The following is a 24,551-nucleotide window of genomic DNA, read 5'->3' as shown; positions in this document are numbered from 1 at the left end:
CGACGTCACACTAACAAGTTAAAGACTCATAAATGATTTCACTCAAGAATCAAATGAAGCAACAGAAATGTTTGTTAAACTTCTTTATTGTCCAAATAGAATTACACCAATACATCAGCATTATAGAATTAATATTTTACTAACATCATACTGTATTAGCACTTATGATATACTCATGTACACTCATCCAGCTGCATGAGGTAATTAAAATATGTCAAACACGTCCTCCACGTTTAACTGAAGGCTTGAGGTTCAGTGCTGCCCCCCCCCCCCCCCCCCCCCCTGGTGTCATGTTGTCTCTACACTCTCAGAATCCTTTTGTGTTTGTCTCAGAAATTATATTATAATTAGATAAATCAACAAAATCCCAGTAAAAGAACATTCACTTCAATTCATCAAGACTTCTGTTTTTGAAGAAGTTTCTTTAAGAGCTTAAAGAAGAAGCACATGATGAGTAACTGAAGTTCCTTTAAGAATCTTCTCTTCTGATATCTAAGATCCTTAAACACCTGCCAGTTCTTACAGGAACATAAAGCAACAAGTGTTCAGCTGGTCAGAGAGAAGAATCAGAGACGGAGCCCCAAAAATCCTTCTGAGAGACTGAAGGAGTGGCCTAAACAGTCTGCCTGCCTGTCTGTCTGCCTGTCTGCCTGCCTGTCTGTCTGCCTGCCTGCCTGCCTGTCTGTCTGTCTGCCTGTCCTGAGGGGACAGCAGGTAACCCTCCTATGATAAACAGGAACAGCACGCAGGATGTCAGCTGAAAAGAGAACACAAGCATCAGGTAGAAACACATTTACAGAATGAACTCGGTTGGACCCTGATTCTTTAACGAGAGGTCGTACAGCTTTGTCACAGTGCTGGTTTATTAAGACGAGAAGAACAACCACAGTATCTGTGCACATACGTGCAGCCTGTGCAGAATAACTACCTCTACACCCGTCCTCAACATGCTCTGTGCTTACAGTCACACGTCACACGGCGGATTTTACATCCCATAAAACAACATTCAAAGATAAATGAATAAAGGGGCAAATGATGAAAACAGAACATTGGAACACACTGTCCTCAGCCAACTGAACTAAGTTAATGTATGTATGTAATATGTAAATAAAGGTGGGCCGAAGACTGAACCCTGTGGCACCCCCTTGTGGACAAACTCTCAGAAGAAAAGGAATACACACGCTACACACAAGTACAGCTTATCAGCCTCCAGCGAGCACCAGTCACACGCAAACTATGGAGACAACTGAAGTTTCAAGGGGATACAATCTTCATCTTCAGTCGTCAAGTAGATTTCTGTCAGAATGACACGTTTGCTCTCTGGGCCTTTACAATGTGAACAGCACACGACACGGGGTCGCCCTCCCTGCACAGATCAGAAGGTCATGTGTGGTGGTAATATAACACAGGTTGTGAATATCTGTGTGTAGTATTAACTGTGTAATGATACTGATAATGCAGTGTGCAGCGGTTACTGTACAGTACAGGCTATAATAAGCATGTTATATATACGTATACATATGTATATTAATGCAGAGTGTACAGTGTTTACCTGCACACTACACCTGGCTGATAACGCCGCTGGGTGTGTAAGTAAACTGTTTGCTTTTTGTACCTGGAGTTTATCAAACAACAGGAAGTGAGTGTGACGCAGACGCTCCGCCAGCATGCAGATCCCAACTGTGTGTGTGTGTGTGTGTGTGTGTGTGTGTGTGTGTGTCCAGCTTACTCATGAATGTGTAGTCTGTGCTTAATGTAAATTATGAAATCAAATGAAAGATGAATAAAGCGTGGCCATGATACAGAAGACCACAAACGTTACTTTGTTGTACGTACAGGAGAATGTTCTGCATCTCATATCATTCTAAACTCAACATGTTTGTGTTTTGAGAAGTGTTGGACTAAAGTTTAGAGAAATCAAAACCTCCTTGAGCTTTAGGACATTGTGATTCACAGTTTTCACTATTTCCTGCCATTTTCTTTGATTGTGGGCGACATGTGACGCTTCAAATGTGGATTTGGTTTCATTATTTAAAGCGCTGCGGACCAGGCTGCGAGTCCTCAGAAGGTGTAAAACATATTTCACAGCTTCCAATCGAACGCGTAATGAACACTTTGTGTTTTAACATGAAGGTTACAGAGAAGCAGGACGCTTTGAGAGGACTCGCTTATTGTTCAGAATAACATGCGCAGTGAAACGAGGAAGCAGGAGAAGGTGAAGAAGGTGTCGAGCTTGTTCAGACATGTTTTACTGCTGGTTCTTCTGGTCTCAACCTGCCTTCATCTCTGTTCTGTTGCAGCCGCTCTGAGAGTCCTTCCCAACACATCCCAGTTCTTTCAGTACGAGTCCGTCTCTCTGAGCTGTGAGGGAATGTCTTCTGAGTGGAGAGTGAAGAGGAACACATCTGCACACGTAAAGGAAGACTGTTTGAAACCCTGGGAGAGAGTGAATGAATCCCAATGCGTCATCGACGACCTTTACCCATCAGACACTGGGGCGTACTGGTGTGAGTCTGCAGCAGGAGAGTGCAGAGACGCCGTCCACATCACTGTGACCGGTGAGTTTAACAGCTGTATTCATTAAACATAAGCATATCTCTTAGCTAATAGCTAATTAGACTTAGCCATGATGTTGTTTAATTTTTTTATAATGATGAATTTAAATTTAGATTATGTTGATTATGGAGCTTTAGAGGTGTCACCATGCTAGCAGTTTCCCCCCGTTTCCAGTCTTTATGCTAAGCTAAGCTAACCAGCTGCTGACTGATCAGGTAACGAGCGTCTCGTCTAACAAAGAAACATTCGTCCCAAAATGTCAAACGTTTCCTTTAAGACTTGAAAATAAAATGGCGTCTGTACCTGGTCATTCCAACGGCGCTGACTTTCAGCACACGTTGCTGATGAACCAGACAGTTCCTGCCTGCAGGAGAGACACAGTCACAACTCAACTCATCTTTAAATATATACTTGCAATTGGTAAATATTACTTTTCACTACAGTGTCCTCCTCCCTGTCAGTTCAACATGTGTCTCCAGATGTGATGAGGTTTCCTTCATGAGAAGTTTCTCCTCCTTCAGATGATAAAGTTTAAAAAGCCTCTTGATCAGCTGGAAGATGATGTCACAAAGCTGAAACTGTTTTTCTGAGGAACTCATGAGAAGTTGACTTTTTAGAGATACAAACATGTGATGATCTGATAGAATATGATGCGTTACACCAGCACAAAGGGATCTTGCAAGCAGAGTAGGGACTCCTGGCACAAGCTCAAGGTGCATGGAGAAGGAACAAAGTCTTGTTCTTCATACAACACGTGTTGCTGTCTTCTTGTCTTGTCACTCAGCTGGAGCTGTGATCCTGCAGAGTCCGGTCCTCCCTGTGATGGAGGGAGAGTCCTGTGTGTCCTCTGTGTCCTGTGTGTCCTGTGTGTCCTCTGTGTCCTGTGTGTCCTCTGAGTCCTGTGTGTCCTGTGTGTCCTGTGTGTCCTGTGTGTCCTCTGTGTCCTCTGAGTCCTGTGTGTCCTGTGTGTCCTGTGTGTCCTCTGTGTCCTCTGAGTCCTGTGTGTCCTCTGTGTACTCTTCTAGTCCTCTGTGTCCTCTCAGTCCTGTGTGTCCTGTGTGTCATGTGTGTCCTCTGAGTCCTGTGTGTCCTCTGTGTCCTCTGAGTCCTGTGTGTCCTGTGTGTCCTCTGAGTCCTGTGTGTCCTCTGAGTCCTGTGTGTCCTGTGTGTCATGTGTGTCCTCTGAGTCCTGTGTGTCCTCTGTGTCCTCTGAGTCCTGTGTGTCCTCTGTGTCCTCTGAGTCCTGTGTGTCCTCTGAGTCCTGTGTGTCCTGTGTGTCCTCTGAGTCCTGTGTGTCCTGTGTGTCCTGTGTGTCCTGTGTGTCCTGCTGTGTCCTCTGTGTCCTCTGAGTCCCTGTGTGTCCTGTGTGTCCTGTGTGTCCTCCTGTGTCCGTGTTGTCCTGTGTGTCCTCTGTGTCCTCTGAGTCCCCCTGTGTGTCCTCTGTGTACTCTTCTAGTCCTCTGTGTCCGTCTGAGTCCTGTGTGTCCTCTGAGTCCGTGTATGTCCCTGGTGTCCTGTGTGTCCCTCTGCGTCCTGTGTGTCCCTCTGATGTCTCTGAGTTCCTACTGGTGTCCTCTGGAGTCCTGGTGGTCCGTGCTAGTCCCTGTGTGTCCTCTGAGTCCTGTGTGTCCTGTGTGTCCTCTGAGTCCTGTGTGTCCTCTGTGTCCTCTGAGTCCTGTGTGTCCTGTGTGTCCTCTGAGTCCTGTGTGTCCTGTGTGTCCTGTGTGTCCTCTGTGTCCTGTGTGTCCTGTGTGTCCTCTGTGTCCTGTGTGTCCTGTGTGTCCTGTGTGTCCTGTGTGTCCTGTGCGTCCTGTGTGTCCTCTGTGTCCTGTGTGTCCTCTGAGTCCTGTGTGTCCTGTGTGTCCTCTGTGTCCTCTGAGTCCTGTGTGTCCTCTGAGTCCTGTGTGTCCTCTGAGTCCTGTGTGTCCTGTGTGTCCTGTGTGTCCTGTGTGTCCTCTGAGTCCTCTGAGTCCTGTGTGTCCTGTGTGTCCTGTGTGTCCTCTGAGTCATGTGTGTCCTCTGAGTCCTCTGAGTCCTGTGTGTCCTGTGTGTCCTGTGTGTCCTGTGTGTCCTGTGTGTCCTCTGAGTCCTGTGTGTCCTCTGTGTCCTCTGAGTCCTGTGTGTCCTGTGTGTCCTGTGTGTCCTCTGTGTCCTCTGAGTCCTGTGTGTCCTCTGAGTCCTGTGTGTCCTCTGTGTCCTGTGTGTCCTGTGTGTCATCTGAGTCCTGTGTGTCCTGTGTGTCCTCTGTGTCCTGTGTGTCATCTGAGTCCTGTGTGTCCTCTGTGTCCTCTGAGTCCTGTGTGTCCTGTGTGTCCTGTGTGTCCTCTGTGTCCTCTGAGTCCTGTGTGTCCTCTGAGTCCTGTGTGTCCTCTGTGTCCTGTGTGTCCTGTGTGTCCTGTGTGTCCTCTGAGTCCTGTGTGTCCTCTGAGTCCTGTGTGTCCTGTGTGTCCTCTGAGTCCTGTGTGTCCTCTGAGTCCTCTGAGTCCTGTGTGTCCTGTGTGTCCTCTGAGTCCTGTGTGTCCTGTGTGTCCTCTGAGTCCTGTGTGTCCTCTGAGTCCTGTGTGTCCTCTGTGTCCTGTGTGTCCTGTGTGTCATCTGAGTCCTGTGTGTCCTGTGTGTCCTGTGTGTCCTCTGTGTCCTGTGTGTCATCTGAGTCCTGTGTGTCCTGTGTGTCCTCTGTGTCCTCTGTGTCCTCTGTGTCCTGTGTGTTCTCTGAGTCCTGTGTGTCCTGTGTGTTCTCTGAGTCCTGTGTGTCCTGTGTGTGTCCTGTGTGTGTCCTCTGTGTGTCCTGTGTGTGTCCTATGTGTGTCCTGTGTACTTAAGTAAAAGTATTAAAGTATTAGCATCAACATTTACTTAAATTCACATTTAAAAGTATTGATCATTGTGCAGAATGTCTCCTTTCAAAGTTATTGTTATAGAATATGTAATCATTCTTTTTACTAATGAATAAGAGTAAGAGTATTTTAATAGTGCATTACTATTATTTTAATATGTACTACTGGGTAGATTAGTATTATACTGTAGTACTGCATCATATGTTTTCTTTCATGTAAGTAACTAAAGCTGTAAACAGTTCAATATTTCCCTCTGAGATGTAGAGCAGTAGAAGTATAAAGTAGCAGAAAATAGAAATTTTCAAGTAAAGTGCCTCAAAATGGTACTTAGTACTTGAATAAATGTACTTAGTTACTCTCCAGCGAACATTAGCTGGTTCATTCAGAGTTACTTCTGACACTTCTAATAGTCAGATCCCATTTAAAAGCTGGACACCAGCATGAAATGTGTCGAAGATTATCTTTGAGTAGATTTATCTGAAAGCTCCAGGAAAGACACATGAACTCATACTTGGACTTGGACTAACTAACTGTAGGTCTTCATGGTGAACAGGTTCCTTTTTCTGATCATTTGCTATTTTCAGGTGAAGCTCTGAGGATGCGCTCCGGTTTCTCTTCTGACGCTGTGGACAGACGTACCGTGCGACTTACACAGCCTGAAACTCTACTGCTGGTCAAGAGACGGCAGGAAACTCATCGTCCTGTTTAACTTCTTTTAATTGTTTTAACCAAAAGGAACAATCAGTGATCCACATGTATACTGTGGTTGATATGAGACGATATCAATCAAAAATACTGTTGTTGAAACAATAAGCATCATAATAATGATAATATTTAAAATAATTACAGAGTAATAAAGAAATGATATAACAATACAAATACTGATTGGGGATAAACTTTATTATTGTAATGAAAAGATTTCATATTCAATGTAAATTTACAAACAAAAAACATTCAAATGTGTATAAAGATTTACCCTCTTGTTCTCCTCATTATTATTATTATTATCATTCATTTTGTTTTAATACCTTTGCTTAAACAAATAACTGAAAAAGGAAAGAGGGCGAGTTTATTTGCTGTTTTCTGGTTCCGTCACTTGATGTCACTGTTGCTTTGTACTTTCCACAGCATTTCAATAAAGTTTTGAGAAAAACTATAATCCCATGATGCATTGCGCGGTCCGTTGCTAGGATACAGCTCTCAGAAGCCAGATGCGCTCGCGAACAGACTTTGACGCAGATAAACGCGGTGAGACTGAACTCAGACTTTTATAAAGACTTTTAAAACAGATAAAAACAGTTGCTGTATCTTTGTGGCGCGTTTATCCAGTAAAGCGTGTGTTTGTTGCCTCGGACGGTTTAAACACTTCGGTGGTTCGGTTTGTTGTTATTGTTTTGATGCTAGGTGGCTAATGCTAGTCGGTAAACGGGCGTACAACGGCTGTAGCGGTGATGAAGTCGCTTGCAGCGGCAGATACGCGGTTGAATCGGGACTAACGTGCATCTCCCCGGTAGATGAATGTGTGTAACCGGAGTTGGCTTCACCCAGTGATCCGTTAGCGCCCTATGGAGCGGGCTGACCGGGGGAAAGACAGCAGGTTGCTGAAGAACCAGCCGTACGACGAGAGCCTGGAGGTGATCGACTCCGAGGAGGTCGCGAGCGTCTACAGCCCGACTCCCCGCAGCCAGCGGCAGGTAACATCCAGCGGTCATCCGGGTAACATCCACTGCTTCACTGCGGGGGCTCCACCAGCCCGCTACTGTGTGTACACGGAGAATATACTTTATGTACCAGAGAAGTACCTGCAACAAGTACTTCATGTTATCACTGTCATATAACTGTTTACATGAGTACTGCAGGCCCATCAGCACCAGCTGCGTGTAGTTAAAGTATCAGCAGTACAAGTACACAAGTAGTATTAACTTCATATGAAGTATCAGCAGTAAAAGTACACAAGTAGTATTAACTTCATATGAAGTATCAGCAGTAAAAGTACACAAGTAGTATTTACTTCATATAAAGTATCCGCAGTAAAAGTACACAAGTAGTATTAACTTCATATGAAGTATCAGCAGTAAAAGTACACAAGTAGTATTAACTTCATATGAAGTATCAGCAGTAAAAGTACACAAGTAGTATTTACTTCATATAAAGTATCCGCAGTAAAAGTACACAAGTAGTATTAACTTCATATGAAGTATCAGCAGTAAAAGTACACAAGTAGTATTAACTTCATATGAAGTATCAGCAGTAAAAGTACACAAGTAGTATTAACTTCATATGAAGTATCAGCAGTAAAAGTACACAAGTAGTATTAACTTCATATGAAGTATCAGCAGTAAAAGTACACAAGTAGTATTAACTTCATATGAAGTATCAGCAGTAAAAGTACACAAGTAGTATTAACTTCATATAAGTATCAGCAGTAAAAGTACACAAGTAGTATTAACTTCATATGAAGTATCAGCAGTAAAAGTACACAAGTATTATTAACTTCATATGAAGTATCAGCAGTAAAAGTACACAAGTAGTATTAACTTCATATAAAGTATCAGCAGTAAAAGTACACAAGTAGTATTAACTTCATATAAAGTATCAGCAGTAAAAGTACACAAGTAGTATTAACTTCATATAAAGTATCAGCAGTAAAAGTACACAAGTAGTATTAACTTCATATGAAGTATCAGCAGTAAAAGTACACAAGTAGTATTAACTTCATATGAAGTATCAGCAGTAAAAGTACACAAGTAGTATTAACTTCATATGAAGTATCAGCAGTAAAAGTACACAAGTAGTATTAACTTCATATGAAGTATCAGCAGTAAAAGTACACAAGTAGTATTAACTTCATATGAAGTATCAGCAGTAAAAGTACACAAGTAGTATTAACTTCATATAAAGTATCAGCAGTAAAAGTACACAAGTAGTATTAACTTCATATAAAGTATCAGCAGTAAAAGTACACAAGTAGTATTAACTTCATATGAAGTATCAGCAGTAAAAGTACACAAGTATTATTAACTTCATATAAAGTATCAGCAGTAAAAGTACACAAGTAGTATTAACTTCATATGAAGTATCAGCAGTAAAAGTACACAAGTAGTATTAACTTCATATGAAGTATCAGCAGTAAAAGTACACAAGTAGTATTAACTTCATATGAAGTATCAGCAGTAAAAGTACACAAGTAGTATTAACTTCATATAAAGTATCAGCAGTAAAAGTACACAAGTAGTATTAACTTCATATAAAGTGTCAGCAGTAAAAGTACACAAGTGGTATTAACTTCATATAAAGTATCAGCAGTAAAAGTACACAAGTAGTATTAACTTCATATAAAGTATCAGCAGTAAAAGTACACAAGTAGTATTAACTTCATATGAAGTATCAGCAGTAAAAGTACACAAGTAGTATTAACTTCATATAAAGTATCAGCAGTAAAAGTACACAAGTAGTATTAACTTCATATAAAGTATCAGCAGTACAAGTAGTATTAACTTCATATAAAGTATCCGCAGTAAAAGTACACAAGTAGTATTAACTTCATATAAAGTATCAGTAGTAAAAGTACACAAGTAGTATTAACTTCATATAAAGTATCAGCAGTAAAAGTACACAAGTAGTATTAACTTCATATGAAGTATCAGCAGTAAAAGTACACAAGTAGTATTAACTTCATATGAAGTATCAGCAGTAAAAGTACACAAGTAGTATTAACTTCATATAAAGTATCTGCAGTAAAAGTACACAAGTAGTATTAACTTCATATGAAGTATCAGCAGTAAAAGTACACAAGTAGTATTAACTTCATATGAAGTATCAGCAGTAAAAGTACACAAGTAGTATTAACTTCATATAAAGTATCAGCAGTAAAAGTACACAAGTAGTATTAACTTCATATGAAGTATCAGCAGTAAAAGTACACAAGTAGTATTAACTTCATATAAAGTATCAGCAGTAAAAGTACACAAGTAGTATTAACTTCATATAAAGTATCAGCAGTAAAAGTACACAAGTAGTATTAACTTCATATGAAGTATCAGCAGTAAAAGTACACAAGTATTATTAACTTCATATAAAGTATCAGCAGTAAAAGTACACAAGTAGTATTAACTTCATATGAAGTATCAGCAGTAAAAGTACACAAGTAGTATTAACTTCATATGAAGTATCAGCAGTAAAAGTACACAAGTAGTATTAACTTCATATGAAGTATCAGCAGTAAAAGTACACAAGTAGTATTAACTTCATATGAAGTATCAGCAGTAAAAGTACACAAGTAGTATTAACTTCATATAAAGTATCAGCAGTAAAAGTACACAAGTAGTATTAACTTCATATGAAGTATCAGCAGTAAAAGTACACAAGTAGTATTAACTTCATATGAAGTATCAGCAGTAAAAGTACACAAGTAGTATTAACTTCATATGAAGTATCAGCAGTAAAAGTACACAAGTAGTATTAACTTCATATGAAGTATCAGCAGTAAAAGTACACAAGTAGTATTAACTTCATATAAAGTATCAGCAGTAAAAGTACACAAGTAGTATTAACTTCATATAAAGTATCCGCAGTAAAAGTACACAAGTAGTATTAACTTCATATGAAGTATCAGCAGTAAAAGTACACAAGTATTATTAACTTCATATGAAGTATCAGCAGTAAAAGTACACAAGTAGTATTAACTTCATATGAAGTATCAGCAGTAAAAGTACACAAGTAGTATTAACTTCATATGAAGTATCAGCAGTAAAAGTACACAAGTAGTATTAACTTCATATGAAGTATCAGCAGTAAAAGTACACAAGTAGTATTAACTTCATATAAAGTATCAGCAGTACAAGTAGTATTAACTTCATATGAAGTATCAGCAGTAAAAGTACACAAGTAGTATTAACTTCATATAAAGTATCAGCAGTACAAGTAGTATTAACTTCATATGAAGTATCAGCAGTAAAAGTACACATAGTACTGTTGTCCTCTCGTTTTTTGTCTCCTCAGTCAGAGTCCAGGAGGAGCAGGAAGGGGCGTGGCCTGATGTCGGCAAATAGTGACGAGTTGGACGAGGACCTCAACGAGCCAACCGGCAGGAGGCCTGGGGTCAGTCCGAACGAGGACGAGGAGGAAGAGGAAGAAGAGGAGGAGGAGGAGGATGACTCTGATGAAGAGGACTCCGACGATGACGACGAGCCCGGCAAGGCTCTGGAGGGGGCGTACGACCCCGCAGACTACGCCAACCTGCCCGTCAGCACCGAGATCAAAGAGCTGTTTCAGTACATCACACGGTGAGCAGGTCGCATTACAAACACACGTACACATACACACACATATACACACGCACGTACACATACGCACACACACACACGTACACACACGCACGTACACATATACACACACACACACATACACATACACATATACACACACACACAAGTACACATACACATACACTTACATACACAAACACACACGTACACATTCACACGTACACACACACGTACACACACACATACACACACACGCACGTACACACACACATACACATACACATATACACACACAAGTACACGTACACATACACTTACATACACAAACACACAAGTACACATACACATACACTTACATACACAAACACACACGTACACATTCACACGTACATATACACACGTACACACACACGTACACACACACGTACACACACACATACACACACGCACGTACACACACACACACACACATACACATATACACACACACAAGTACACGTACACATACACTTACATACACAAACACACACATACACACGTACACATACACACACACGTACACGTACACACACACACACACACACGTACACACACACACACACACACACACACGTACACATACACACTTGTCCAGCTGTAACATGTGATGAGACGAGGTTAGATGGCAGCGTTCAAGTGTTTTTTTAAGGCAAAGTATAAATGATGTATAAAGTTTCTCCCTGGCTCACTGGGAGCCTCAAAGATGAACAGGTAAACATTTTAATGCTCTCACTGAAAGTAATATAATGTTTCTGATACATGTATATCCATGGAGAAGTTTAAAAGGAGAGAAAGGAGTAAATGCATCGTGTTGTCTCCTCTCAGCTACAGCCCTCAGTCCATGGAGCTGGAGCACAGCCTGAAGCCCTTCATCCCAGACTTCATCCCAGCTGTGGGAGACATCGACGCCTTCCTGAAGGTACCGACACAAACAGGACGTGCACAAGGATTCATTTTCATCTACTCCTAGTCTCGTTGTTGTTGTTGTGCGTTTTTAAAGTTTTCTGTCTCCGCTGAACTCTCAGTGGATTGAAGATGAATGAATTGGCTGCTGAAGGAAACTTTTGGACCAATCAGGAGCTGCCGTGTGTGATTCTGCAGCTTGTTGAACAAACATTTACATTAAAACACTTTCACATTATAGTTTGTTTTTTATTCATTGATAAAAAATGTAAAACATTTGGTCACAGTTCTCGTTTTCAAAAGTTACTTTTTATTTAGTTTTAGTCTCGTTTTCATCGTGAAAGAAAAGGTTGTGTGTGAAAGCTGAAGAAGTTCTGCTGCCAGAAGTGCTGGAAATGTCCATTTATCTCTGTGACCTCTGACCTGACTGAGCTGTGTGGCGTTCAGGTGCCGAGGCCGGACGGTAAAGAGGACAGTCTGGGTCTGCTGTTTCTGGACGAGCCCAGTGTGAAACAGTCGGACCCCACGGTGCTGTCGCTGTGGCTGTCAGAGGAGAGCAAACAGCACGGAGCCACCGAGGTACTGCTGACACACACACACACACACACACACACTCTCACACACACACACACACACACACACACACACACACACACACTCTCACACACACACACACACACACACACACACACACACACTCACACACTATTAGTCCACTTATTCTTCTTCCTCTTCAAAAGCTGGCGCCTACCCACAATGCATCTCTTCCTCTGACAGCTGCGTGGTAGAATGAGGTGTCAGCTCACTTCTTTCTAACTAATTGTTCACTCATATTACTTCAGGACATTTATCAGACACTAAAAGCTTCCTACTCTGTCACAGCTCTTCTCTCTGTCTGTATCGCCACTGTTCCAGTCAAATAAAGGAAAACCTCTCGTGTTGTAGAATAAGAATGAAACCAACATCTCTGTCTCCTCCAGCTGAAGAAGGTGACGAGCGTTGCCAGTCCTCAGACCAACCCTCGGGCGGTGGACAGCTGGGTGGAGAGTATCAGCGCTCTGCACCGCTCCAAACCTCCGGCCAGCGTTCAGTACGGCCGAGCGATGCCGGACATCGACAGCCTGATGCAGGAGTGGCCGGCTGAGCTGGAGGAGCTGCTGGGCCGCCTGCAGCTGCCGCCCGCCCGCCTGCACTGCAGTCTGGCCGAGTACAGCGACGCCATCTGCGGCCTGCTGGACGTCCCCGTGTACAACAGCAGGATCCAGTCTCTGCACCTGCTGTTCAGCCTCTACCTGGAGTTCAGAGACTCGCAGCACTTCACACGCAGAGCTTAGGGAGAGGCTGGAGGATCTGAGAAGCAGACCTGTGGTCAGTGTGCAGAAGAAGAAGTGAAGGCTGATTTAATGTCTGTATTCCAGCTGCTTGTTTATATTCCAGAGTCCCAGCAGTTGTGTTCACAGCGTTCGGAGTTTGACTCAGTTGATTGAACTCAAATAACAGCAATAAGACTTCAACAGACTCAGACACAGTTGTGTTAAAGACCTTCCTTTCTGTTTAAATATTAGTTTAATGTCAATAAGCAGACCTTAATGTGCATTGTTTACTCACAGGCAGTACAGATAGTTTAGGAAAGAGCTGCAGGCTGTCATTTACTCAAGTACTGTACCGAAGTACTTTGACTTTACTTGAGTATTTCCATTTTCTGTTACTTTTCACTTCTGCTCCACTACAGTGAAATGTTGTACTTTTTACTCCAGTACATTTATTTTTCCACCTCAACTTCCAGATTAAAATGAATGTCTCTCTTGAAAATGCTCTTTGAGTTTAATTAAACGTTAGTGTCCGATCAATAATTGGTGTTCAAGTACTTCAAATGTGCAATATATATATATATATATATATATATATATATAAATTCCCTCCTGAAATATTGCGTTCATGAGGATGTGACTGACATGAGGTCACAGTGACCTTGACCTTTGACCTTTAACACTTTGTCCAAGTGACGTTTGTGCCACAGTTAAAGAAATTCCCTGCAGGCGTTCCTGAGATAAAAACATGATCTTAATGTTATTCAGGGTTAGGGTCAGAGCTGGGAGATTAATGACAGAACAGCTTTGTTTCAATGCTTGAGCTTTTTATTGTTGCATAAAGAAAGAAGAGAATATATAATGAGCTAAAAGCATCTGTTCCTCACACTCTGGTGAAAGGCTGCAGCCTGCTTGTGTCTTAGCGTTACAGCGATACAAAGAAAGGTAAAGATGGTGGAGAGACAGGTGTCTCTGAAAGCATGCTTTTAATTCACGGGGACTTCCTGCCTCTGGCTCAGAAATCATCTTCACTTGGCACAGATGGAGGGCAGTCTGGATGTGCACTTCTGGTCGTCCCAGCACTTCTTAACTGCAGCGACAAAAACAAAACTGTTCAGTTTATCTTGATGCAGACAGATCACATCATAATGCTAATCATATCGTATAATATCAGCTTCACAGTTCTTTGCTCGAGAGTATTTAGACTCCTCTGATATTCGTCATTATGTCTTAATATCAGCACAATGTTATTTTACCTGAATAGTTCATTTGTATACAGTCCTGCCTGCCTCCGGCGTTGTTGGGCTCTCTAGCGCACCAGTTGGTGTACTGGAAAGACGTCCCGTCGGACCAGAACCAGTGTTTCTCCTGGAGGAAGGAAGAGTCGATGGATGGGTGAGGTGGCTTTATTTAAAGGGATATATCGTGAAACAGTACACGGGTGTATTCAGACGGACGGTGTGAGAAGAATACTGCGTCAACATGTTTGAGTCGTGAGCTTCATAATATAATAATGTTACAGAAAACTGAAAAGATGTACATTATATTATATTATATATCAAGTATATGGAATAAAAAGCACAAATTCAAGTTATAAACACATAACTTATAATGCTGCACGATAACGTTGTACACAGGATAATATATTGTATATTATTATTATTATTTTTAATGATACTTAGCATTTGCTCATATAAATATACAAATGTAATAATAACATTAATTATGATATTGTATTATAAGTAATGTTACATAATGTTACAAACCGTATAACATATTAAGACAATAGAATATAATACAGCATAGAATATAAAACACAATATAAAGTGAAATGTAGTAATAAAGTCTGCATATAATATTTGATATAATATGTAGTACAGCGGTGTAGTATAGAATATAAAATATAGTGTGAGCATAGTATAAAAAATAAATATAGTATAATATATTCTAAAAAAAAAGTATATTCAATTTATTTGGTGTGCAGTATTTGCAACTTAAATAAATAAAATAATATAGTATACGATGTGTATATATATATATATATATATATATATATATATATATATATATATATATATATAAATATAATAATAAATAAAGTACCTCTTGTAATATAATATAATATACAATGTATATATAAATATAATTATAATAATAATACTAAATAAAATACCTCTTGTAATATAATATAGTATACAATGTATATATAAATATAATTATAATAATAATAATAAATAAAATACCTCTTGTAATATAATATAATATACAATGTATATATAAATATAATTATAATAATAATACTAAATAAAATACCTCTTGTAATATAATATAGTATACAATGTATATATAAATATAATTATAATAATAATAATAAATAAAATACTTGTTCTCCATCAGAGCCTCCGATCCATGTCGCTTCTTGCTTGTGGGTGGCTCTCAGCACCAGAATCTGGAGCGTGTGGTACTCCGTCACGCTGTGCACAGACGCCAGGTTCCCCCCCAGCGATTGGCAGTTTCTCTGCAGGAGACACACAGATAGTCAGAAGAAGAGGCCGAGCAACGAAAGGTGCACGTGCAGACGAGTCCCAGCATCACCTCGGCTTGAGTCCAGGACAGAAGCTGTGGGACGTAGTAGAAGTAGCGTCTGTTGAACTCAGTCCAGCGTCCGGAGCCCAATGTGGACCGCTTCACCAGGTGACTCTTCACTGAGGACAGACAGTTCACGTCTCCAGTTAAAGTCTTTACATGTAGAACTTTTATTTAAATCTATTTATTTTGATGGCATGAAGATGATACATCATATTATAACCATAAGTTAATATAATGTTAATAACATAAGATAACTTAAATGAACGTAAAACAATACAACATGATACATGAAAAAATAACACAACACAAAATAATATGACATAGAATAAGTCTATACAACGCATTGCACGATAAAAAAAGAACATAACATATAAATAAATATGAAATAACATTTGTTAATATATCATAATATAACGTTATGCATTGTAAAATAACATACGATAAAATTACAACATAAATAACACAATGCACGATAAAATAACAATATAAAATAAAATAACATTAAACAACACACTTAATATACATAACATCATACAACAAAAAACAATAATATAATAACATTAACAATATTAGTAATAGTGACACAAAGCAGTTTTTATGTGTTGCTCACCTATTTGCCCATTTTCAGGTGTTTCCTCTGGAACAGCTAGAAAGTTTGACACTTCAGTTATTAACTTTGTTAATTGACAATAAATACACCTGTAATACTTTATATACATATATATATATATATATATATATATATATATATATATATATATATATATATATATATATATATATATATATATATATATATATATAGAGAGAGAGAGAGAGAGAGAGAGAGAGAGAGAGAGAGAGAGAAAAATGTATATATATATATATATATATATATATATATAAATGTAGAAATATATATAATACTCACCAGGAAAGGCGAAGCGTGCAATAGGACCACTCGTATCCGGACAACAGCGGCAGTAACACCGCGAAGGACAACGCGTGCAGTAGGCCGCCTCGTAGAGATTACAAGGGGCGGCGTTCAGAATAACCCTCGTGAGAGGACACCGGGAATCGTCATAGAGGACCCTCGTAGAGATGACGTCTGGGCAAATGCAGAGCCCTCCGTGGAGGCACGGCGGTGCAAATACCCCGGGCGTAGAGAGGGACACGGCGGTCAGTAGCCCCTGCGGAGTACAACACGAACACAGCGTCAGATAACCCTCGTAGAGTGATTGACACAGCGTGCAATGAAACCCTAAACGTGTGGATGAGGACAGCGGGGGGTCGGGGGAGCGTGATTGAACCCTCGTAGAGAGTACACAAGGCGTGCGGAGTCACCGCTCGGTAGAGATGGACACGGCAATTGCAGGAACCCTCATAGATGACACTCGTGCATGAACCAAACTCGAAAAAGATGTTGATATTACAGCTGGAGCTGCGAGAGACCCTCGTAGAGGAGGGAAGCACGGCGTGCATGTGGAACGGCCTCGTATATAGGTGACACTAGCGTGCCGTGACCCTGCGTAGATAGGACAGGGAAGCGGCGTGCAGGAGTCCTCGTAGATAGACACTAGCTTGCAGAAAACCCTCTTAGAGATTGGACAACGTTCGTGCAGGTGGAACCCTCGTAGAGAGGACAACGTCGGCAAATAACGCCTCAGTTAGAGAGGACGACTTGCGTGCAGTACGCGGGAAAAGCCGGCCCTCGTGAGACGAGGTACACAAGTCAATTTCTAACCTCGATGAGGGTAGGACAACGGCTTGCATGACCCTCGTAAGAGGGAAGACAAAACGTCGGCATTAACCCCGTAGTATAGACACAGGAAGGGGACGCGGGTCGTATGCATAGGACACAAGGTGGCTCACCATGGTGTGTTGCAGCAACTTAGAATTAGTGTGGAAAAATGCTGTAGACGTTGTGTCCATGGTGCCGCGGATTCAGGGACGTTGTGTGGCACTGCTGTGTAAGATGTTGCTGGGTGAATCGGACCGGGGGGGTGAAGGCCATTCTTGTCCTCGGTACAAGAGTATGCCACCGTGCCATGGACGGTAGTGCTCATGGCAGAATCCTGATGAAGCGTGCTCGTCCACAGGCTCGCATTAATAATCTGTCCCCCGCGAGTACATGCGTGAAAACTAAGCGAAAACCGAGGACAAATAACAGGTCGGAAACAGTTTGGGTTGCAACCAAAGGGGGAAATCCTAATTAGTCTTCACAATGGAAATGTATGGTTGCCCGTAATCTACATAAAAAACAAAAAGTTAAAAATGTAAATACCCAGATCCCGAACAGGGTGTCAATGTGTGAACAACTACAACCTATCTGCTAAATAATAAACTACTAATAAATAATAATAATAATAATAAATACTAATTAATATAAATACTTTAGAATAAAGCAATATGATCATAACCTAACCACCGGGACTTAAGCTCAACCTCACCAAGCAACACCCCTGCCTGTTAAAAGACCGTCAATAATACTCCTATGATGATAAAGTACTGGGTTAAGAATGAAGGGTGGCGGTTCGTAAGTGTAGTGCCATAAAGAGAATAACATTCTGCAAAACCTGTGAAACAAATATATAGAAGAGAAAATAAAAAAAATGTCTATTTAGTTTATCTCTTTATATTCCCGAACATTTTAGTTATATTACAAATTATTTCATATTAAGTTCCTGTTATACAATAGCGACACATCTCCACATGTATTTATTTGTGTGGCCGTCCTATGGACTCCATACCGCTGTTTCTAAAACTAGCACAGAGGGGGAAAGGACCACCTTTTGAGTGTGTGTGGTGGTTTAGCAGAGAGGGTTTCTCCGTGCTTCATGTACCACCACTCGAGTCCTGCGAAGGCTGGAGTTCTCAAGGGGGAAAAAAAAAAAAAGAGGCCCATCAAGGACCAATCACCATGTGACCGTTGAACTGAGCTCCTTTCTCTCCGTGTCGGATCTGGAAATCGATCCCACGGCTGATCCTTGAGAGCCCGCGCTGGCCTCGTCTGAGGGAAAAAGCCTCGGCTGCTGAAGGCCAGCAGTCCGGAAGTGGGGCTCCAGTGTCCATTCTCAGCCAGGCTGTGATTAACACCAAATCGAAGAGTAAAGGGAGTGGGCTGTCACTGCACATCCGGCAAAACAACACACAACTGGGCAAAGAGTAGTGAAAGAAAGGTAAGCTGCACAGAGGAAGAAGTCCAGAATGTGGTAAACGTTCTGTGCTTCAACAGCCGGAGTAATGAGTAAACACAGTGGACCACGTTAACACAACGGGGTCCGGGCCCGCTTTTGGGAACCATGTTGCGTTCCGCGGATCTATGGTCCATAGTCATCTAAACAAGAGACTTCTTCATCCACACATGTAGAAACATAATATGATGCAACAAAAAAATAAAAAAAAAGGAAAGTGCATAAGGGAATACGGTCGTCCCTAGCAGGTAACATCAAAACAGTGTCATAAAGTAACTATGTGGTCAAGTGAGACTAGAAGAATGAAATATAGAAGTAAAAATATCGACAGAACAATCGTTTTTTAGTAAGCTGCAGTTTAGATTCAACGGATTTTGGGGTTTGGGTTTGTTCATCATACTAATATGGGTGGGAATCGAAAATCCAGACAAAACTTATGTATTTTTCTCATCACAGTGCAACACAACATTTTAAGTTCGGGAGGGCTTATCACTGGGTGGCCAAGGTTGTGGAACACAGTCTCCGGTGTAACTGGAATAATGACATAATCCTGCACTGGCTGCTTTGATTCTGAGTACAGATTACAAAACATTAAAAGAATGTAAGCTGTAATGTTTCCATTAATAATAAATAATAGTGCCATAGGGGTTAACGCCTCGTTTAAAGGAGCTTACAGCGACACAACCGGATAGAGTAAAGTGTGCAAGCGTGATATCCTACTTGAAAGCACTCGCACTGACTTACTGGTACATAGAATCGGTGTTATATATTATATCTAAATATAAGTCATATAATAGGGTGGTGAGGCGGAAAAATGACAAGAAGTTTGAGTCTCTGAAATATGCCAGTTATATAAATATGGTAAACATAATTGGTCTAGGTGTGTGTCCCCAGGCCGCGGGTTAACAGGATGACAACCACCAACAAGTATGATGTGTGCGGAGCGGCTTATACGTGTGAATGTAAGAAACTGGCTTGTTTTCAGCATTAAATTGCAAAAATCCCAAATATGTCTTGCAAAGGGTTAACCTTTAAGGGTGTCATCTTGGCTTCTACTTGGTGGAGTTAAGAGAGTAGACATTTAAAACAGTGGAGGTCCTAACTGCTCCTATAAAACAAGTTTATTAGCAGCATGCCATGGGAATTGTGATATAATAGAAATAACCAAGTTCTCACATTTTGCCCTCATAGTCGGAATAATTAAAAACAACTGCGAATACGATGCTTAAAATCCCAAAATATCTGCCAATATTTTTATGTTTAAATGTGCACTGGAGTATACACAAAAAAAAAAAAAAAAAAAAAAAAAAAGGGAGAGTTGTTTTACTCCTATGGCCAAAATCTGAGTTTTTGGTCGAGTCGGTGTGATCTGAAATGGAGTCGGACGGAGCTGTCCTCCCTCGCCCTACTGTGGAATAACTAATATGGGTGCTCTTGGTGTAGAATTCGCATATTATTGTCATATCAGTCTGTGAAAATGTGTTTAATCCGGGTTTTGTTACTCATCCTAATCCCATGAGTACTATGTTGTATTGTTTAAAATGTACAAACAAACAAACACGCAGCAAATGAATATCCTTTGTAGAGATTGCATGGTGAGATCCTCAAGGTGGCAAAAAGTATATGAGTATGCAAAAATGTTGAGCGTCTAAAAGTAGTTATAAAACAAAGCTCAGATTGTAATAATCTGAATACATTTCGTTTGTCTTTCCTTCAAAAATAGATGGTTGTGGCGAATTTAGCGACTGTTACATATTAATAGAAAAGGGCAGGATTAGCGATTGGTTAAATTTAATTAGGTGCGATGCAAAAAAATTTTTTCATTAGCTCACAGCTGGGGGCTAGCAGTGGCTGGAGGGGTAGAAACAACTTAGCAACACAGAACTAGTAAAAGGCAAATTAGTTTTTAAAGTCTTATATTTTGTATAATGGGATGTTCCCACTTACTTGTATCCAAGTTAAATTACAGAAGTCCTCGGGTTGGAGGGTAAACAAAGCCAAACACAAACCGTCGTCCATCAATAAATTGATGATATTAACATAAATAAATAAAATACATCATTCTTATAAACAGTTCGGTGTACAAGTAATGAAACTACTTTACATAAACATGTACATTCCTAGAATGTAATGACCCGTCATGTTGTTCGACATTATAGGTTGGTTGGGGGGCTTGGGACAGAGCGTGTTGAATTTATATAACATAGTCCGCCAAAACAATCCCATTTTACGAAGGTGTCCCCCAAACTAGTTTCATGACGTCACCGGGGGGATCACTGTGAAGCCAAACAACAACTTGCTAGACTAATAATCATATAATGATACCGTTTCCACTCTCATATGACACAAATTTATAACTTCATCTAAATAAATAAATTGAATACATTTACAACGTTGATTTTCACAAAGATTCGTATATCTCTTGAAAGCCCCGCATTCAAAGTGAGATTATTTGAAACGTACTCTTTAATGTTCCAGGCTGTGGAGACAACCACAATAATCCAATATCATTTACTCCCATCATGAGGGGGCGACGTGCAAGAGTCCCAGCAGCCTGCGACTTGCAGCAGCTGAACGGCAGTTCAGGTCACATGTGAATTATTGTTTATCCAAATTCCACCGTGTTGATAACGTCTTTCCTTCCTAACCTCAAAGGAAGCTGAACGACCAATCATCAAAAAACACATCTCAACCGCTAGAGAGGATGTTCGACATGATGTTCCTCAGGAGGATGAATCTCTCAGGCCGCTGGAAATCCTCTGACTTTATCCTCTGGCGCCACCATTGGGGTGACATTTAGCTTTATTTTGGTAGATGTATCACCACCGCTTTTGGGAAGAACGAGTTAAATGGGATATACACTGAAACAACAGCAACACACACGTGCTGGGATTTATGGCGGTGTTCTTTTTAATTTGGCGAATCAGAACAAACAGTCACATTCAGCACCTGCTTGACCCCCTGGGTCGTCATTTCATCACTGACATCATAACACGTCAGGAATACGATTTCAGTGACATTTAAACGAATGTTAATGTATTTAAAAAGTACTCACAAAAATGGCGTTGACCTCACAGACTCTAGTTCTCTGTAACCTTCCTTCAAATAAAATCCATCCCAATACCATCCACGAGTCTACCTTTATATTAATATATGCTGACGTTTAATACAGATTCAAAGGTTTTAGAAAGAGAAGTTCTACCGGGTAACTGAGTGGGTTATTGTGAGAGTCACCACTCGGGAAAAAAGCGGGATAGGAGGGGGAGCCGTCGCCATTCGATCCCGTCCCTGGTACCGAGTGATGGGGTAACCCGGTTGCATGTTCGGAGAAAAAATGAGTTCGGGGCGGAGTGTGGGGCGCCGAAAGGCTTGGTACCAAAGGCAGCCCACTGAGGACGGTGATGAGGGGCTGTCGATTTGGCTGCAGACGGGCCGACGGGGTCCTGGGAGATAAAACGGGCTGATTGGATAAGGTCATGGGTGTGCTGCTGGTGTTTTTCGGGTCGAGCCGCCGAGACCGTACGGTACAATCTTGTTGGGGGGACACCCAGGAAGAAATGACGCACGGGGATAAGGGGTGGTAAGAGATATTTACCACATATTATTCCCACACAACAGTCATTAAGACACAAGGAAAAACGGTCCATGGAGAGCAAAAAAGGGACCCCCTCCATCGTCTACCGCTTAATTCCGGGTCGGTCGCGGGTGCGCAGCTCCAGTAAGGGAACCCCAATCTTCCCTTCTCCGGGCCACCCTAGGGAGGAGGCGCAGTGGGCATCCTAGATGCCCGACCCAACCTCAATTGGCTCTTTCAACAGTAAAGGAGCAGCGGTCCTCTACTCCGAGTCGCGCACGGATGGCTGAGCTTCTACCCTATCTCCTAAGGGAGACGCCACCCTCTGAAGAAAACCCATTTTCGGCTGCTTGTACCGCTATCTCGTTCTTTCAATCTGACCCATCCTTCTGACCAGAGGTGAGGTAGGAACGAAGATCGTAACCGTAGATGAGAGCTTTGCCTTCACAACGGTGCAGTTAAAGTGACTTGCAGTACCGCCCCCCTGCTCGATTCTCCGCCAATCGCTTGCTCCATCGGCCCTTCACTCACAAACTCCTTCACTTGGGGTAATGGCTCATTCCCTACCCGAGTATGCAATCCACGTGTTTCCCTGCTGGAGAGCTGGTCTCAGATTTTTAAGGTGCTGATGCTCATCCCCAACCGCTGCACACTCGGCTGCGAACCGACCAGTGACGTTCCAGTGACTCCTCTGCAAAGAGCGCGATGAGATCCTCAGGCCAGGATGGATGGATGGGAGTCCTCACGGTAGCTTCTTCGTCCACCAGGCCGCTCGCTGTCAGGCCTCCTCTGAGCCTGGTCCTTGTTCTTAGTCCTGGCCCCTTCGCCTGAGCTGACCAATTTGCCTTGGGAGACCCTACCAGGATCACTATGCCTCCCAGAACAACACAGCTCTCAGGTTCATATGGAACACAACCTCTCCACCCCGATAAAGGGGATGGTTCGTGTTAATAATAACACGTGTCACACAAAATATCTATGACTTCACACCAAAACCACACTTTCACTTCATACCATCGGACCGCGTATCAATAATCTGAGAGAAACACTCACCTCATGACGGACCCTGCTCCGTCACATCCGCTCGGATGTCAGAGAAATCCACATGGCCAGAAAACCTTCGAAACCACGAGCCCTCCTCCGCCTCTGGATTACATATAATGGTTAGATACTCAGTAGGTCTGGGGAAGGTAGTGTCAGTAGATAATAGTTTAGTTAGTTGTTTACCTGTACGTAAGGTTTGTAGGTGAAGGTTAGTGGTGAGCGATGGCAGCCAGGAACATCTCTATGCAGATGATGAGTCCTGTCATCATAAAACATCGCTTAATCAATAATCTGGTTTTAAATCAAACTACAACACTTTTTACGTTTTCAGTATCCTGGTTCTTCCACTCAGAAGTCACACCGACCTGCAGACCAGTAGCCAACGGGCCTCCACACTGTCCCAGTCCCAGGTGTGTGTGTCAGAGATCACTCCGACCTTCACCAGGAACGCTATGAAAACTGCCTGGGCCGGAAGCGAGACAGAGGGAGTTTAAAGTTTCAGCACTAAGTCTGCAACAAACAGTTATTTACCATGATCATTATAAACTGTGTCAGTTTATAAATGTCAGAACATAGTGAAGAAAAGACTCAACGACGTCCTGACAGTCTCGTGTCGTCAAATTCACAGGGCTCCCAAAGCGGCATGATGATCTGTTTCATCCTTTCTTCCAGACGGACACGACACCACCAGTTTGGACGCAGAGGAAACTTTCCCACCGGCCTGATGGGAGTCAGCGCATCTTTGAGAGCTCGGTCAGCACAACAGACAATGACCCTGTCAAACTTTAGATCGAGCGGTGGATGGTGATTTCTATAGGGGATGTCTGGAGAGCGCGAGATAGATATCCGATAGATATAGAGCTTATCTCTCAATCTCTACTCTCTCTCTCTCCCCTCTCTCTATCTCCCTCGCTCTCTCCCGCGTCTCTCTCGCTCTCTCTCTCTCTTCCTCTCTTCCTCCTCTCTCTCTCTCTCTCTCCTCTCTCCCTACTCTCTCTCCTCTCGCTCCTCTCCGTCTCTCTCTCTCTCTTCTCTCTCTCTCTCTCTCTCTCTTCCTCTCGCCCTCTCTCTCCCATCCTCTCCCTCATCTCTCTCTTCTCTTTCTCTCTCTCTCTCTCCCTCTCTCTCTCTCTCTCCCTCTCCCTGCTCTCCCCTCTCTCTCACCTCTCTCTCTCCCTCTTCTGCTCTCCGCGCTCTCTCTCTCCCCCTCCCTCTCTCTGCTCTCTCTCCTCTTCTCTCTCTCTCTCTCTCATCTCTCT

General features: G+C 41.9%; 2 protein-coding genes and 1 pseudogene across 2 annotated transcripts; 1 reads left to right on the top strand and 2 right to left on the bottom strand.

The window, feature by feature from the left end:
- Positions 1-6,584: 6,584 nt before the first annotated feature.
- On the top strand, positions 6,585-13,434 carry ift46 (intraflagellar transport 46 homolog (Chlamydomonas)). Its single transcript, XM_029454621.1, has 6 exons — positions 6,585-6,641; positions 6,908-7,087; positions 10,395-10,678; positions 11,525-11,618; positions 12,050-12,181; positions 12,583-13,434. The coding sequence occupies exons 2-6, from the start codon at positions 6,959-6,961 to the stop codon at positions 12,934-12,936; spliced, it is 993 nt and encodes a 330-aa protein (XP_029310481.1). The 5' UTR covers positions 6,585-6,641; positions 6,908-6,958; the 3' UTR covers positions 12,937-13,434.
- Positions 13,435-13,846: 412 nt separating this feature from the next.
- LOC115024049 (neurocan core protein-like) lies at positions 13,847-18,552 on the bottom strand. The gene is made up of 7 exons (XM_029455428.1): positions 18,400-18,552; positions 16,412-16,670; positions 16,112-16,147; positions 15,508-15,617; positions 15,296-15,430; positions 14,169-14,280; positions 13,847-14,002 (listed from the first exon to the last, which is right to left on the bottom strand). The coding sequence occupies exons 1-7, from the start codon at positions 18,550-18,552 to the stop codon at positions 13,941-13,943; spliced, it is 867 nt and encodes a 288-aa protein (XP_029311288.1). The 3' UTR covers positions 13,847-13,940.
- Positions 18,553-21,872: 3,320 nt separating this feature from the next.
- The window catches only part of LOC115024048 (transmembrane protein 184C-like), an 8,851-nt pseudogene continuing 6,172 nt past the window's right edge, over positions 21,873-24,551 (bottom strand).

Source organism: Cottoperca gobio, chromosome 18, assembly GCF_900634415.1.
Source record: "Cottoperca gobio chromosome 18, fCotGob3.1, whole genome shotgun sequence".
Taxonomy (NCBI): Eukaryota; Metazoa; Chordata; class Actinopteri; order Perciformes; family Bovichtidae; genus Cottoperca; species Cottoperca gobio.
Note: the sequence above shows the minus strand (reverse complement) of the source record. Positions and strands in the feature narration are given on the sequence as shown.

Bases quoted from the DNA above. Each gene is read 5' to 3' on its own strand.
- ift46 (XM_029454621.1), top strand. From the start codon at position 6,959: ATGGAGCGGGCTGACCGGGGGAAAGACAGCAGGTTGCTGAAGAACCAG. The intron at 7,088-10,394 runs GTAACATCCAGC...TTGTCTCCTCAG, and splicing joins CTCCCCGCAGCCAGCGGCAG to TCAGAGTCCAGGAGGAGCAG. The intron at 11,619-12,049 runs GTACCGACACAA...TGTGGCGTTCAG, and splicing joins ACATCGACGCCTTCCTGAAG to GTGCCGAGGCCGGACGGTAA.
- LOC115024049 (XM_029455428.1), bottom strand. From the start codon at position 18,552: ATGGACACTGGAGCCCCACTTCCGGACTGCTGGCCTTCAGCAGCCGAG. The intron at 15,618-16,111 runs GTGAGCAACACA...GTCTGTCCTCAG, and splicing joins ACCTGAAAATGGGCAAATAG to TGAAGAGTCACCTGGTGAAG. The intron at 14,281-15,295 runs GTATTTTATTTA...TCCTTCCTCCAG, and splicing joins GAGGCTCTGATGGAGAACAA to GAGAAACACTGGTTCTGGTC.